Here is a 12,500-nt window from a genome sequence, read left to right on the forward strand (position 1 = left end):
CGCTCCCTCTCTTTCCCTCTCTATCTCTTCTTCCCTCATTAACTCTCTCTCTCTCCCTATCTCTCCCTCCCTCTCTCTCTCTCTCCCTCCCTCTCCCTCTCTCTTTCCCTCCCTCTCTCTCTCTCTCCCTCCCCCCTCTCTCCCTCCCTCATTAACTCTCTGTCCTCTTCTCGCTGTAATAAACAGGTCCATGATTACTCTGCTCTGAGTATTGTCTGAGGACAGGGGAAAAAATATATCAATTATGACACAATGTGTGTGAGATGTGTGCTCATGTGGGTAAGTAAGTAAGCATGTGTGTGAGATGTGTGTGTTCATGTGTGTAAGTAAGCAAGTGTGTGTGTATGTGTGTGAGATGTTAAGTAAGCAAGCATATGTATGTGTGTGAGATGTCTGTGTGTGAGATGTGGGTAAGTAAGCAAGCATATGTGTATGTGTGTGAGATGTGTACTCTGTGTATGTATTCATGTGGGTAATTGAGTGTGTATGAGAGAAAACACACACACACACACACACATACAACAACAACAATATGTTTAGTCCACTGTGGTAGGCTTTCATCTGTTCCCTTGACAACTTGACTTGAGAGTGGTGGATGTTCCAAATGGATCTAGAGATCCCAGCAGGGGAGCCGAGTCGCATTAGCATCCACAGGAACCAGAAATCAGAAATCAGCAGATCAACCAAGGAGCTGCATGCTGGGATATGTGTATTCTTGTATGTAGGGAGGGAATATTTTTGCATGCTCTGATATGTGTGTGTGTGTGTGTGTGTGTGTGTGTGTGTGTGTGTGTGTGTCTGTATGTGTGTGTGTGTGTGTGTGTGTGTGTGTGTGTGTGTGTGTGTGTGTGTGTGTGTGATTGTGAGAAGTGTGTGTGTGATATGCTAGAACAGGGGTCTGAAACACCCGGCCCGCGGGCCAAATCCGGCCCGCGTCCAGCCCAATTCCAGCCCGCGATGTATGTCAAAATAATAATGTACTCCGGCCCTTAGGGCTATTTTTAATTGCGACAAACAACGATACTGATTAAAGTAGACGATAGATCCAAGTACGGTGACAAATCTCATTTGTAGCCTACTCTGCTCCACTATGTGCTAGACATCCAGAGCTTGATTCAAACCCAAAATCGCTGCGCAAAGTTTTCAGGAAATACTTGTATTACACGCAAGAAACACAAAGACGTGCATTTGTAATGACGAGGAAGCGATGCAGGCCATAGTTTTGCACAAATTGAAGCAGAAATAGGCCTACACCTAATGTTGAAAAACGTTCACGTGTGATGAAGTCTTAGGTAGGCTATGTTATTCACCTATTCTGATTCTGAAGGAGAATATCCTTTTGGAGATTATGATCGATCGTCTATTGACAGTGATAGTCACAGTGCGTCTGTGAATGGAAGTGTGTCTTTGCGTGTATACGACGGTGTCCACTAAGCATACCATGCTTATTTCGATCCTCTGCCCAACATAGCTTGGAGGTTGCAGTGGTAATCGTGATGAAAGTGTCCGTAATAGACGTGGTACAGACAGCAGGGCTAGTAGAAATAGGGCTCTGAAGAACTACAAAGTCACCCGCAATATGATGCGAACTTCTGGGTACTCAGATTACCCGCGATAGGAACTGATTTGACCATTTGACCATACTTTATTGTAGGCCTTGTGGTTTAGAAATACATCACCTAAACCATATACATCTTAGGTGTTGGTATACATCTTAGGTGTTTTCCTGTTAATTTGTTATGTGGGTAATATGAAAAAAAGGAAAGTAAACCTGCTCAAATGTTCATCCAGTATTTACTGAAAGGTGCATAATTTGAGGTGCTTGCCATTCAGTGATGGGTACATTTACCCTCTTCATAAACTTTTGTTTATACTGAAAGATTTTTACATTTACAGTAGGACTTTATCTCTGACCACTTTCAAGCCATAGCCTTTTGAAATTTTGATATAAAAATCCAATGGTGTTGCTTTCTTAAAGTGCGTATGTCAGGTTAAATTTTTTTTTTTTTTTTGACAATTTTTTTTGACAAATTAAGGGACATGAAGCAAGATAGTAGTGAGTAGTGATTTTTCTTGAAAAAACAACTTTAAATACAATAGAACAATATTTACAGTTATTTTTATAACTGAATTTATGAACATTCCAGACACAGTGATGACCTCATAAGAGGGAGTCCAGCAAAGTTGAGCATAGGGGAGAATCGGTTTTAACTGCATTTTCTTTTACACTGATAAGGCCAAAAATGTTCTCTATGACATAGGCCCTACCAGTGGTTCATAAGCATGAGCCTGACTGGCAGGGACAAAGTAAAGACGAATAGGCTACAAAATTTAGGTAAATCATGGCAATCAAATCATCAGTGAGAAATTGATTAGGGGTGTGAGTAGGATCGGATCACTATTAGTATGTATCATGGCTTCAAAATGGCAGTTGTGTCATTTGCCATAACATAGGCTTTCATATACAACAAGTTAAGTAGAATCAGTAAGCAAATTAATAGTCTGTCTATAGCTAACATTAGTTGATAAGCAGATGTATATATATATATAAAGAGCAAATGTGTGGTAGCACATATACACTGATGGTTTTATAGTCAGGTCTCTAAAGAAAAGCATATATGCTCATGGTTGACTGAACACAGACTAATGAGTTGCTTACTGATTTTACTTAGTTTAGGCTATATAATGGCCTATATGTGATGGCAAGTGACACAACTGGCATTTTCAAGCATTACTACTTACCCATATCCTCTTCATCACATTTTAAGATCAATAATGGTTGCCAGTAAAGAAAAAAGGTATCAGGATATTTTTATGTCAGGCAGGTAGTAGACTCTAGCATGACATACTGGAATGAAGTCATGTTTTTGGCCTCTTCAGTGTAAAAAAACCTACTTTATGATCCCTTATCCCATGTGTTTTAATTGACCAACTTTGTTGGACTCCCTCTTATGAGGTCATCATTGTGTCTGGAATGTTTCCTGTAATGTTCATAAATTCAGTTATAAAAATAACTGTAAATATTGTTCTATTGTATTTAAAGTTGATTTTTCAAGAAAAATCACTACTCACTACTATCTTGCTTCATGTCCCTTCATTTGTCAAAAATGTTTTTTAACCTGACATACGCACTTTAACCCTGACGCCTAGTTTGCCAGGTTTAAAAAAGTTATGAGAGGAAAATATTTTTATTTGGTGTGAAACACACACATACCCGTTTTTATGTTTTTTGTTTGTTTTATAATTTGTATTAATATTTATTTTATCATTATTTTATTTATAAGCTAAGGTTGCTAGCACAGGTGTCTAAAACTAGATAAAAACACTTGCACTTTCTGTTTGCAGTTTTGTGTGGTATTTGAAAAAAAGAACATTGCATTTTCAGAAATAGCCGGCCCTCCAATCAGATGACGTTGGCAGAAGTGGCCCCCAGCTCATTTGAGTTTGAGACCCCTGTGCTAGAATGTGATGGGCGTGAGATCAGCTACAGTGTGTGTGTCATGAGTCTTATGTGATATGCGTGATGTGTGTTTTATTCATACAGTGCATTTTGTGCATGAGGTGTATGTTTATTACAGTGTGTGTGTGTGTGTCTGTGTGTAGTGTGTGTGTGTGTAGTGTGTGAGTTTTATCATACATTGTGTGTGATGCGTTTTCATCATACCACGCGTGGTGTGTGTTTTATCATGAAATAGGAGATGGCTGTATGTTTTATCATGAAATAGGAGATGGCTGTAGTCCCACAGCGGCATTATTCTACTACGCACATCTCAAACACTCACTGCTCCTGTCTGTCACAGTGTAACACACACACATGAGCACACACGCACACACACACACAGAAACACTCACATAAATATCCCTGTGCACTATCCCTGTGCAGTATCACCGCTGACATACACACACACACACACATAAACACACACACACACATAAACGCACACACACACACAAATATCCACTGCCCCTTTGCTTCTGTATCACAGCTGACCTCACACATTTCCAGCCCTCTGTCTTTTTATCACAAGAAAAATACACACCGGCCCTTTAAGAGCAGATGCATCATGGGCTGCAGCATGACTGCGTTGCGCGCATGGCTCATCCGAGTGACCTCATCCCTGCTGGGAGAAACACGCTCACAACACCTCGGCTGTTTCTTTGTACATTTTGTTTAGTTTATTGCCCTCAGTTGTCTGCGAACAGGACAGCTATGATTATACAAGTTAATTGCCATACCAAGGAAGTTATTGCCCGTAAAACACATAGAGATTCATCTGCATTCAGCTTGTCCCAATGCTGCACATTGTTCCTCTTGAAAAAGACTATAAGTCCAGTGGACTCTACAGTTTGTCATGCATATAAACAATTTCTTTGTAGATCAGCAGCATCTTACAAGGTCAGTTGAGACTCAATTTCCAGCACACAAATGAATAAATTAATAATAAATAGATAAATACATGGATCAATAAATTACAAATAAGTAAATAAATAAATAAATAAATAAATAAATAAATAATAAATAGACAAGTGAAATAAATAGACGTGGTGTGAAGGATGCAGTTCGTAGAAAGACAGGAAGCACGCTTTCAGCGCAACAGAAATAAAGGAGATGACGGACGGTGGCCTTTGTAACTGAGGGTGTACGAGTCCATGCCTTCCTCTGTGCTGAGGTAAGTGTGAAGGAGGAAGAGGAGGAGAAGTACTTCCTGGGTCACTGGAACCCTGATTAGGACCCACTGCGGCGGCGGGAGGAAGACCGGTTGATCAGCTGGTCATTGAGACAGCGAGAGGAAGACCGACCGGTCGATCAGCTGGTCATTGCTTGAAGGTGTGGCGCTGTGCTAGCACCTTAGCTTATTTGGTTTGGAAGTCTGTGATCTCAGTCCCAGTTAGCCTGTGATCCTTATGTACTGATGTATACTGAAATCAAATCTTGTCATGTATTGTATAACCATAACCTGTTAACCAAGTGCAACAGTGAAACCTTACGGCTAGCGTTTGAAATGATCCCTAGTTCTATGTGAACACTGTCCCAGGCACCCTAGCCGTTCAGCGGCCAGTTGGGAATTGCTTTTTGTCGGTCCTATCGTGAATTGACCTCTGCTTCGTACAGAGCTGGTCAGTCTGCACCAATTTAAGCTCTAAGAAAGACTTATCCGGCAGCATGCAAAAGTGTGTTGAGCGGAAGTTCCTCTGGACACAGTCCACCAACTCCCCACAGTCACAAAGATTGCTTTTGACAAGTTATTAGGAAATGATTGGCACAAAAAATATTACATAGAAATCATTAGAATTGCAATAGAAAAATAACACTGTTGAATTAAAAGACTTGAGTGACAAAAAAAAGTTTTCAACTTTTCAGTGGCCTCTTTTTGCAAATACTGTCTTTTTTCACGTTTTTACATTTTCATTAAAAAGTTCATGTTGGCAGTTGCAAAACAATTCAATTCTTAGCAAAATAAAAGAAAGAAAAGCAGCATAAAAATACAAGAGGTCATTTTTCATTTCTAAAAAAGGAAAGAACACTGTTGCGGTCCTTCTTGTGTTTTTTTTCTGGTTTTCCCATATGATTTGCTATAAAATATTGGTATTCTAAATATTATTACTATTAATATTATCATCATCATCGATGAAAACTCACATGCCAGGCCTCAGGAGGGTAAGTGAGGGAGGATTTGTGTGTGTGTGTGTGTGAATGTGTGAAAGCGCAAGTGTGTACTTGTAGGGGTCTGTGTGTGTGTGTGTGTGTGTGTGTGCATATTTGCACATAGATGTCTCAGTGGTGTAGGGGTGTGTCTGTGTCTCTGTGGACGATTAGCCATCATACTGAAGAAAAATCCAGCATCTTCTGTCTTATTATCTCGTCGTTACAGTTATCATTTTTCCCTTGAAGAATCTCAGTGAAAATATTGCTTTTTAAAAAGAGGGGAGAGGAGGAAGACAGGAGGGGTGCAAAAGAGGCAAGGGGGGGTATTGGGAGGAAGAGGAGGAAGAGGATGGAGCGGGTGGGCGAGGGAGAGTGAGAGGACCGTATTTGTGTCTCCTGCGTACCGCCTTCTTCTGTGATGTCATAATGGTCCCTGGACGCTCTTCCTCAGTTGTCCTCGGAGCCGGAGCCGGAGTCGTCCTCGTCGCCGGAGCCCTTGAAGCAGGCGGACTCGTAGTGCTTGTTCAGGTAGGACTTGAGGGCGAAGGTCTTATTGCAGCGCTTGCAGCGGTAGTGCTTGAAGGCCGAGTGGGTCTGCATGTGTGCGCGCAGGTTGGAACGGTCGGCGAAGGCCTTGCCACAGTGGGCGCAGGCGAAGGGCTTCTCGCCGGTGTGCGAGCGCATGTGGCCCTGCAGCAGCCACGGCCGGCTGAAGGCCTTGCTGCACACGTGACACTTGTGCTTGAGGTCGTGGGTCAGCACGTGCATGGCCAGCGCGGGCATGGACACGTACACCTTGTTGCAGGTGGGGCACTTGCGCGCCATCTTGCTGTCCAGGCTGCGGTGCGTCTGCTTGTGCCGGCTCAGGTTGGACGACGTGGCGTACGTCTTGCCGCACTCGTTGCAGGTGTGCCGCGCGCCCGGCGTGCCATCGCCCTTCTCCTTGGCCACCTGGGCGTCCTCGGCCGTCTCCGTCTCCGCCGCCGACCCCCGTGACCCCGCGCCGCTGCAGCCCTGCGTGCCCTCTGACCCCCGTCTGCGGGAGCGGCCGTCGGAGATGAAGAAGGCATCCATGGTGTAGCCCTCGCTGAGCGCCTCGGCCTCGCCGCTGTAGAAGCCGCTGTCTGTCTTGCCGGACTGCGGGCTGTCGGGGTGCTCCAGGTCGGGGTCGCAGTACTCTTCCACGCCGCCACCGCTGGACGGGGGGTACAGAGGCTCCGACACTGGCGACGCCAGCTTCAGCTCCATCTTTTTCTCCCCTTGGTACACCGACGGCATGATGTAGTCCTGGATGTAGCCTGCAGGTAGCCAGGAGAGAGAGAGAGAGAGTATTAGCTAGCTGCACCAAGAGAGGGAGTGTGTTAGCTAGCTGCACCAAGAGTGTTGTTAGCTAGCTGCCCCTATGGCATGATGTAGTCTGCAGGTGAAGAGGAAGAGAGAGAGAGAGAGAGAGAGAGAGAGAGAGAGCTATGGCATGATGTAGCCTGCACATGGGGAGGAGGAGACACAGTGAGTGTGTGTTAGCTAGCTGCACCTATGGCATAATGAAGCCTGCAGGTGGGGAGGGAAGGAGATAGGGAGAGTGTCTTAACGAGTTTAAAACAACCCCCCTCCAAGCCATTCTGGCCTTTTTACCCCAGAAGGACTGAACCCCCAATTGAGAGCCCAGTGTTATTGTGCCTGCAGTGGCCTGATGTATAGTCTCATCCAGTGTTATTGTGCCTGCAGTGGCCTGATGTATAGTCTCATCCAGTGTTATTGTGCCTGCAGTGGCCTGATGTATAGTCTCATCCAGTCTGCAGTGGCCTGATGTATAGTCTCATCCAGTCTGCAGTGGCCTGATGTATAGTCTCATTAGTCTCATCCAGTCTGCTACTTGAGTTCCCATCATTCCAAACAGACACGTGACCACTTCCAAGGTTAGGCAAGGAGCTGGGCGGCAGTGGGCGCGATGAAAATAAGCTCCGTGGTTCCGAGCCTCCCCTGCCACCGGAGGGTTGCGGAGCAGATAATAGCTAATTAAGGAGACCCGCAGTGCAGGAGGCGCGCGGAGCTCGGTCTCCGCGGAGACACACTGATTGATTGGTCTCGTGCTTCAGTGATAAGAGCGAAACGCACGCTGCGCTCCTGTTGGGCTCGCGCCTCTACACCGTTTCACAATGACTGCTTGAAGCAGGAGGAGGTGGACAGCAGGCTCTTATGTGAGCCGTTAACGGTCCGCTTCAGTGTGCTCAAGTGGGTTAACTCAGGCTGATAAGACCCTTTAGTGCTGCAGGTCTTAAGTGGATAAACAACTCTTGACTCTGCGAGGTCGGCATGCCTCTGTCTGAGAGATGCGCCATTTATGTCATCAATGCGTAAGTGTCCAGAGCGCATGGCACATTTTAAAAATGGAATGGTTGTGAAAAATGTTCTAGAAGAGGAGTGGCCTTGTTGACCTCCCTGGTCCATTCATGACATTATGAAATATAGTCTATGAGGTATTTACATTTTCGTAAAACAGATTTCCCCCGTCGCAGAAATCTGCTGAGTTATCGTTTCCACAGCTGTGTTTTCGTGCCGTCCCATTCGCTGAATCACTCGTTTAAAACACAAGAAGCTAAACTACAAAGTGTTCATGGTTGAGAGAGACTGCTACTTCCTTCCCTTTCAGCGAGTACTGGGCCTGGAGGTAGTGACGGGCGTTAATTTCCTACCTCATTAAAACTCTAAAAACATTGATTGCTCTCACTGAAAGGACACTGGCACACGCCCCGCCTGGGACGGCTTCTCCCTGCCGTCCTTTTCCGGGGTGCGGCGGTCCAGTAACGCTAAAAGGTTTCCTGGCAGCTCCTCGGGCCATGGAAAATTCCCCATCTATTTGCGAACATTATTTTCTCGCAGAGATGCCCGGCACCCGTCTGACGGGTTTTAATTTAATAGGTGTAACGCGGCACATTCGGTCAGAAATCCGATATCAATTTTCATAGCGCGCCCAATTCCCCTGACAAGAAATAGCGCGTAACTGCTGAAAGACGCCATTCCAAAGCGCTGTGTGCAGCAAGCGGTGGAAATGAAGTATTGACGTCTTTTTAATGAAATTCAAAGTTTTGCTCAGATCAATAGACCATCGGCTGTGAAATAGCACAACTATCCGTCTGGTGTGCTGCGCTTAAACAAGGCTGGGGTCACGTTGGGAAAAACTGAAAAACTGACACCGCCAAACAAGCCTTTGAGCCCACGAGCATCATTTAGACCTGCGCCTATCGAGAGGTGTGTGTAGAGGGTCGCGCATGTCCACAGACACCTCCCAGATAACCTGTCCGAGGGCTGCGGTAAACTGGTTATAAGGGCCGTCCGGAGACGGTTAATTAGGAGGACAGAAATGAGATTTTGCTTTTACCGCCTCCTTTTCAACTGGGCCTCAACGCTAGTGGACAGAGAGAAACGCTGCAAATAAGCAAGTTTGTTATTTAAAAGAATGGACGTAAGGCCCATATTCCCCGGATTATCTTTATTTGTTGAATTGTCCTGTCAAATTTGGGTTTGAACTAAATTCAAACCAAAACACTGCCCGGCACTATGGCGTGAAGATGGCCTAAATCTCTAGCTAATTTCTAAATGTGTGAAGGTTACCAACATATCTGATATTTAACTATCAAAATATTTTAGATTTCTAAATATTTTACTAAAATATCTGATATTTAGGCTACATTTGTATAACACTTCTTCTCATTCTAGAATGCCAGAGACGCTGAATCCGTGGGCTTTAATAGACCCGAGTAACAAGTGTCAATCAATCTCACACCAGCAGACAAAGCCACAGTTGTCTGCGCCTCTCGCTGCTCCTCGGTCAGATTGCCAGAGAAGCATTTATTCCACTCTCGCAATTGTACGGCTCGTGGACAGCAACACCTCTTAAATGCAAACCAAGCATGCAATTAATGGACCCTGACGCCCACCCCTCTTTGTTTTCAGGCAGACATTTGGAGAGGCCGACGTCTCCTCGTTAGAAAAAAAAAGTGTTTGCATAGCAATAGTGCTGACGCAGGGCTGTTCTTCACGTAGCATTGAGCGTATGACCCGTGCTTCAGCAACACAAAAGAACCACTTGTGCCTGTGCTTGAAAGGCGTTCATTTCGCTGCTGGAATAACCAGTCTGCTAAGTTAGCCTTTAGCCGCATTAAAACCAAAAAGTAACGGAAAAATAATAAAACAATAAAATATATGCTGTTGTGCACAGGGTAGAATTAAAGCATCTGTGTTCATGAATATGTTTTGTTGTTTGGAATTAGGTCAAAAAAACAACCCATGGCTTGAGGCGGTGTTTTCTATTTATGTTTGAGTGTTCATGCATATATGAATGCAGATGGAGTTAAATCTCATGTAAATAAGCATGGCCGCGGTGTCAGAGACCGCTGTCCACCAGACAAAGGTCAGTGTGTTGGTCTGAGGTAGCGCAGCGACTGGCTGGGCTGGGGATTAGGCTGGCTGCGATCAGCCTGCTGAAATATTATCCTCCCGGCAGACAAAGAGGGAGCTGAGCGCAGGACTGCTGTGTGCACTTGTGGCATGGAGAGAGTGGGAAGAGAAAGAGCGCGCCTGATGCTGCTGCTGCTGCTGAGTTCCACTCACACACACACACACACATATACACACACACTCACACATCCTTTACAGGTTGTCTGGTCGGCAAAGCCCCCGAGCTGCTTAACGCACAAAACCAACGCAACACAACTAAAGCCAAACCGACATCTGGCGTCCTAAATCTGTCCCATAGCACAGCAGTGGGCACACGCACTGAAGAACGCCCACCTAACGCCACAGCTAGCTTAGCCTAGCATAACATAGCCTAGCCTAGCATGTCTAGCCAGCTCCATCTCCTCTGCCTCTGTGAAAAGATGTGAGTTTGTGTGTGCATGTGTGTGAATATGTGTGTATGTCTATGTCTGTGTGAAGCGTGAGTGTCTCTGTGAAGCCATGAACGAGTGTGTGTGCGTTTCTGTGTGAAGTGTGTGTGCGTATGTGTGTTTGGGTCATGTCTGGTATGGTTCTGATGAGGGATTGGGCTGCCATCTGAACTGGGGACTGACTCGTCCTCTGCTCCTCCTGTGTGTGTGTGTGTTTGTGTGTGTGTGTGTGGGCTGGGACAGCGCCTTGTTGTCCTCAGCTCCTCCTGTGGAGGCTGTTTACTGTAGAGCTGCTGGTCACGTGATGCTGTGGATGCTGCTGCTCTAAGCGTTTTTACTGTCTCCTTTTCTCCTTCCTCCCTCACACACACACACACACACACACACACGTCCCCTCCCTCCCCAAGCCAAGGGCTGAGAGACACACACACGTCTCTGGTGGCGTCTCTGAAGCCCTCTGCTGAAACTCAAGCCGGAGCTTTCAGACCCCCCATCAGTTGAAGCGGCATAGAGACACAAGGAAACGAGGGACAGAGAGAGAGAGAGAGAGAGATACGGAGGAGGGATGAGGAAGTAAGGCTGGGTAGGATATTCGTGTTTCGGCGCTGTGGGGGCTGGGGGGGATTGTGGATGATGGAAGGCGAACGCGAAGGGCAATAACGGCTAAGGACAAATGTCTCATCCTTGGCTGATCTCTCATGCATTTTTCAGCTCACACAATACCGCCGATCGCCCCGAGCAGCACTCCACACACACATACACACACACACACACACACACACACACACATACGCACTTACACATGCAGCCCCAATGCTCAACGAGCACGTCCTGTGGCCTCATTATCATATACACACACACACTCACACACACACACCACCCCCCCCGTGCCCTGGATTACCACATCACATCACCAGAGTCAACCCCCCCCCCCCCCCCCCGATGGGGGTCAGTGAGGGGGGGTGGGGGGGCAGAGGGGATTATTTGGGATACCGACGCAACAACACCCAGATTTACGTAACATCTGTTAGTGTTCCGGAGAATGGCATCGCAACGGGCTGGACAGAGCGAGAGCGACCGCGAGCTCACCGTCCCATACAGCTTTTCAAAAAATTAAAACCAGACCAAATCATTTCACTAAGCCCCCGACAAACAGCCTCACTACCCCACTCTCACACACACACACACACACACACACACACACACACACACACACACACACTATTGCACCAGCCAGCCGAAGTGTCTAGCTTTTGATATCAGCCCTCTCCATTCCTGACTCCATGAAGCATGGCGAGGCTGGAACTGATAGGCAGTGTGTGTGCTTGTGTGTGTGTGTGTGTGCTTATGTGTGTGTGTGTGTGTGTGTTTGTGTGTGTGTGTGTGTGTGTTTGTGTGTGCTCGGGTTAGCAGGGAAGGGTGTGGAAGGATGAGGGATGGAGAGGCTAGGAGAGAGGGATGATGACTGGAGGAAAAGAGAGTGGGATAGAGAGAGAGAGATGGAGGCTAGGCTAGCGTACCGTTGTGGCTGAGCCGGACGCCCAGGCTGGAGACGGAGTCGCTGATGGAGCGGGCGAAGGTGAGCGACTCATCCAGGGGCTGGTGGTGGTGCTGGGAGGAGCTGGAGAAATCATCCAGCTTGATCTTCTTCACCAGAAAAGAGCGCGGCATCCTGATCGCGTGAAAGGTCCTGGTCCTCGTCCTGCGGCAGGTCCACAGGCGGCACTGGGCATCGGCAGCCCGATACACACACACGGAGCCGGACGCGCACACACAAAAAAATATACAAATATACACAAAGATCTCCGGCTGTGAGTGGAAAAAAAACAGCACGCTGGAAGGCTTGGGTTAATCCGTGTGGGGAACTTCAGAGCCCGAAATGAAACACACACATACACGCACACACACACACACACGCGCGCGCAGACGCTCCTGGAACTGAGAGCTGAGGATGGAAACGAACT

General features: G+C 46.6%; 1 protein-coding gene across 1 annotated transcript in view; it reads right to left on the reverse strand.

The window, feature by feature from the left end:
* Positions 1-4,157: 4,157 nt before the first annotated feature.
* The window catches only part of scrt2 (scratch family zinc finger 2), an 8,585-nt gene continuing 242 nt past the window's right edge, over positions 4,158-12,500 (reverse strand). Inside the window, exons 1-2 of the mRNA XM_042098048.1 lie at positions 12,057-12,500; positions 4,158-6,945 (exon numbers count right to left, since the gene is read on the reverse strand). The exon at positions 12,057-12,500 is cut by the window's right edge and continues 242 nt beyond it. Coding sequence (XP_041953982.1) covers positions 6,095-6,945; positions 12,057-12,207 — 1,002 coding nt within the window. The 5' untranslated portion in view covers positions 12,208-12,500 and the 3' untranslated portion in view covers positions 4,158-6,094. The remainder of the gene's footprint in view (positions 6,946-12,056) is intronic.

Source organism: Alosa sapidissima, chromosome 7, assembly GCF_018492685.1.
Source record: "Alosa sapidissima isolate fAloSap1 chromosome 7, fAloSap1.pri, whole genome shotgun sequence".
Classification (NCBI taxonomy): domain Eukaryota; kingdom Metazoa; phylum Chordata; class Actinopteri; order Clupeiformes; family Clupeidae; genus Alosa; species Alosa sapidissima.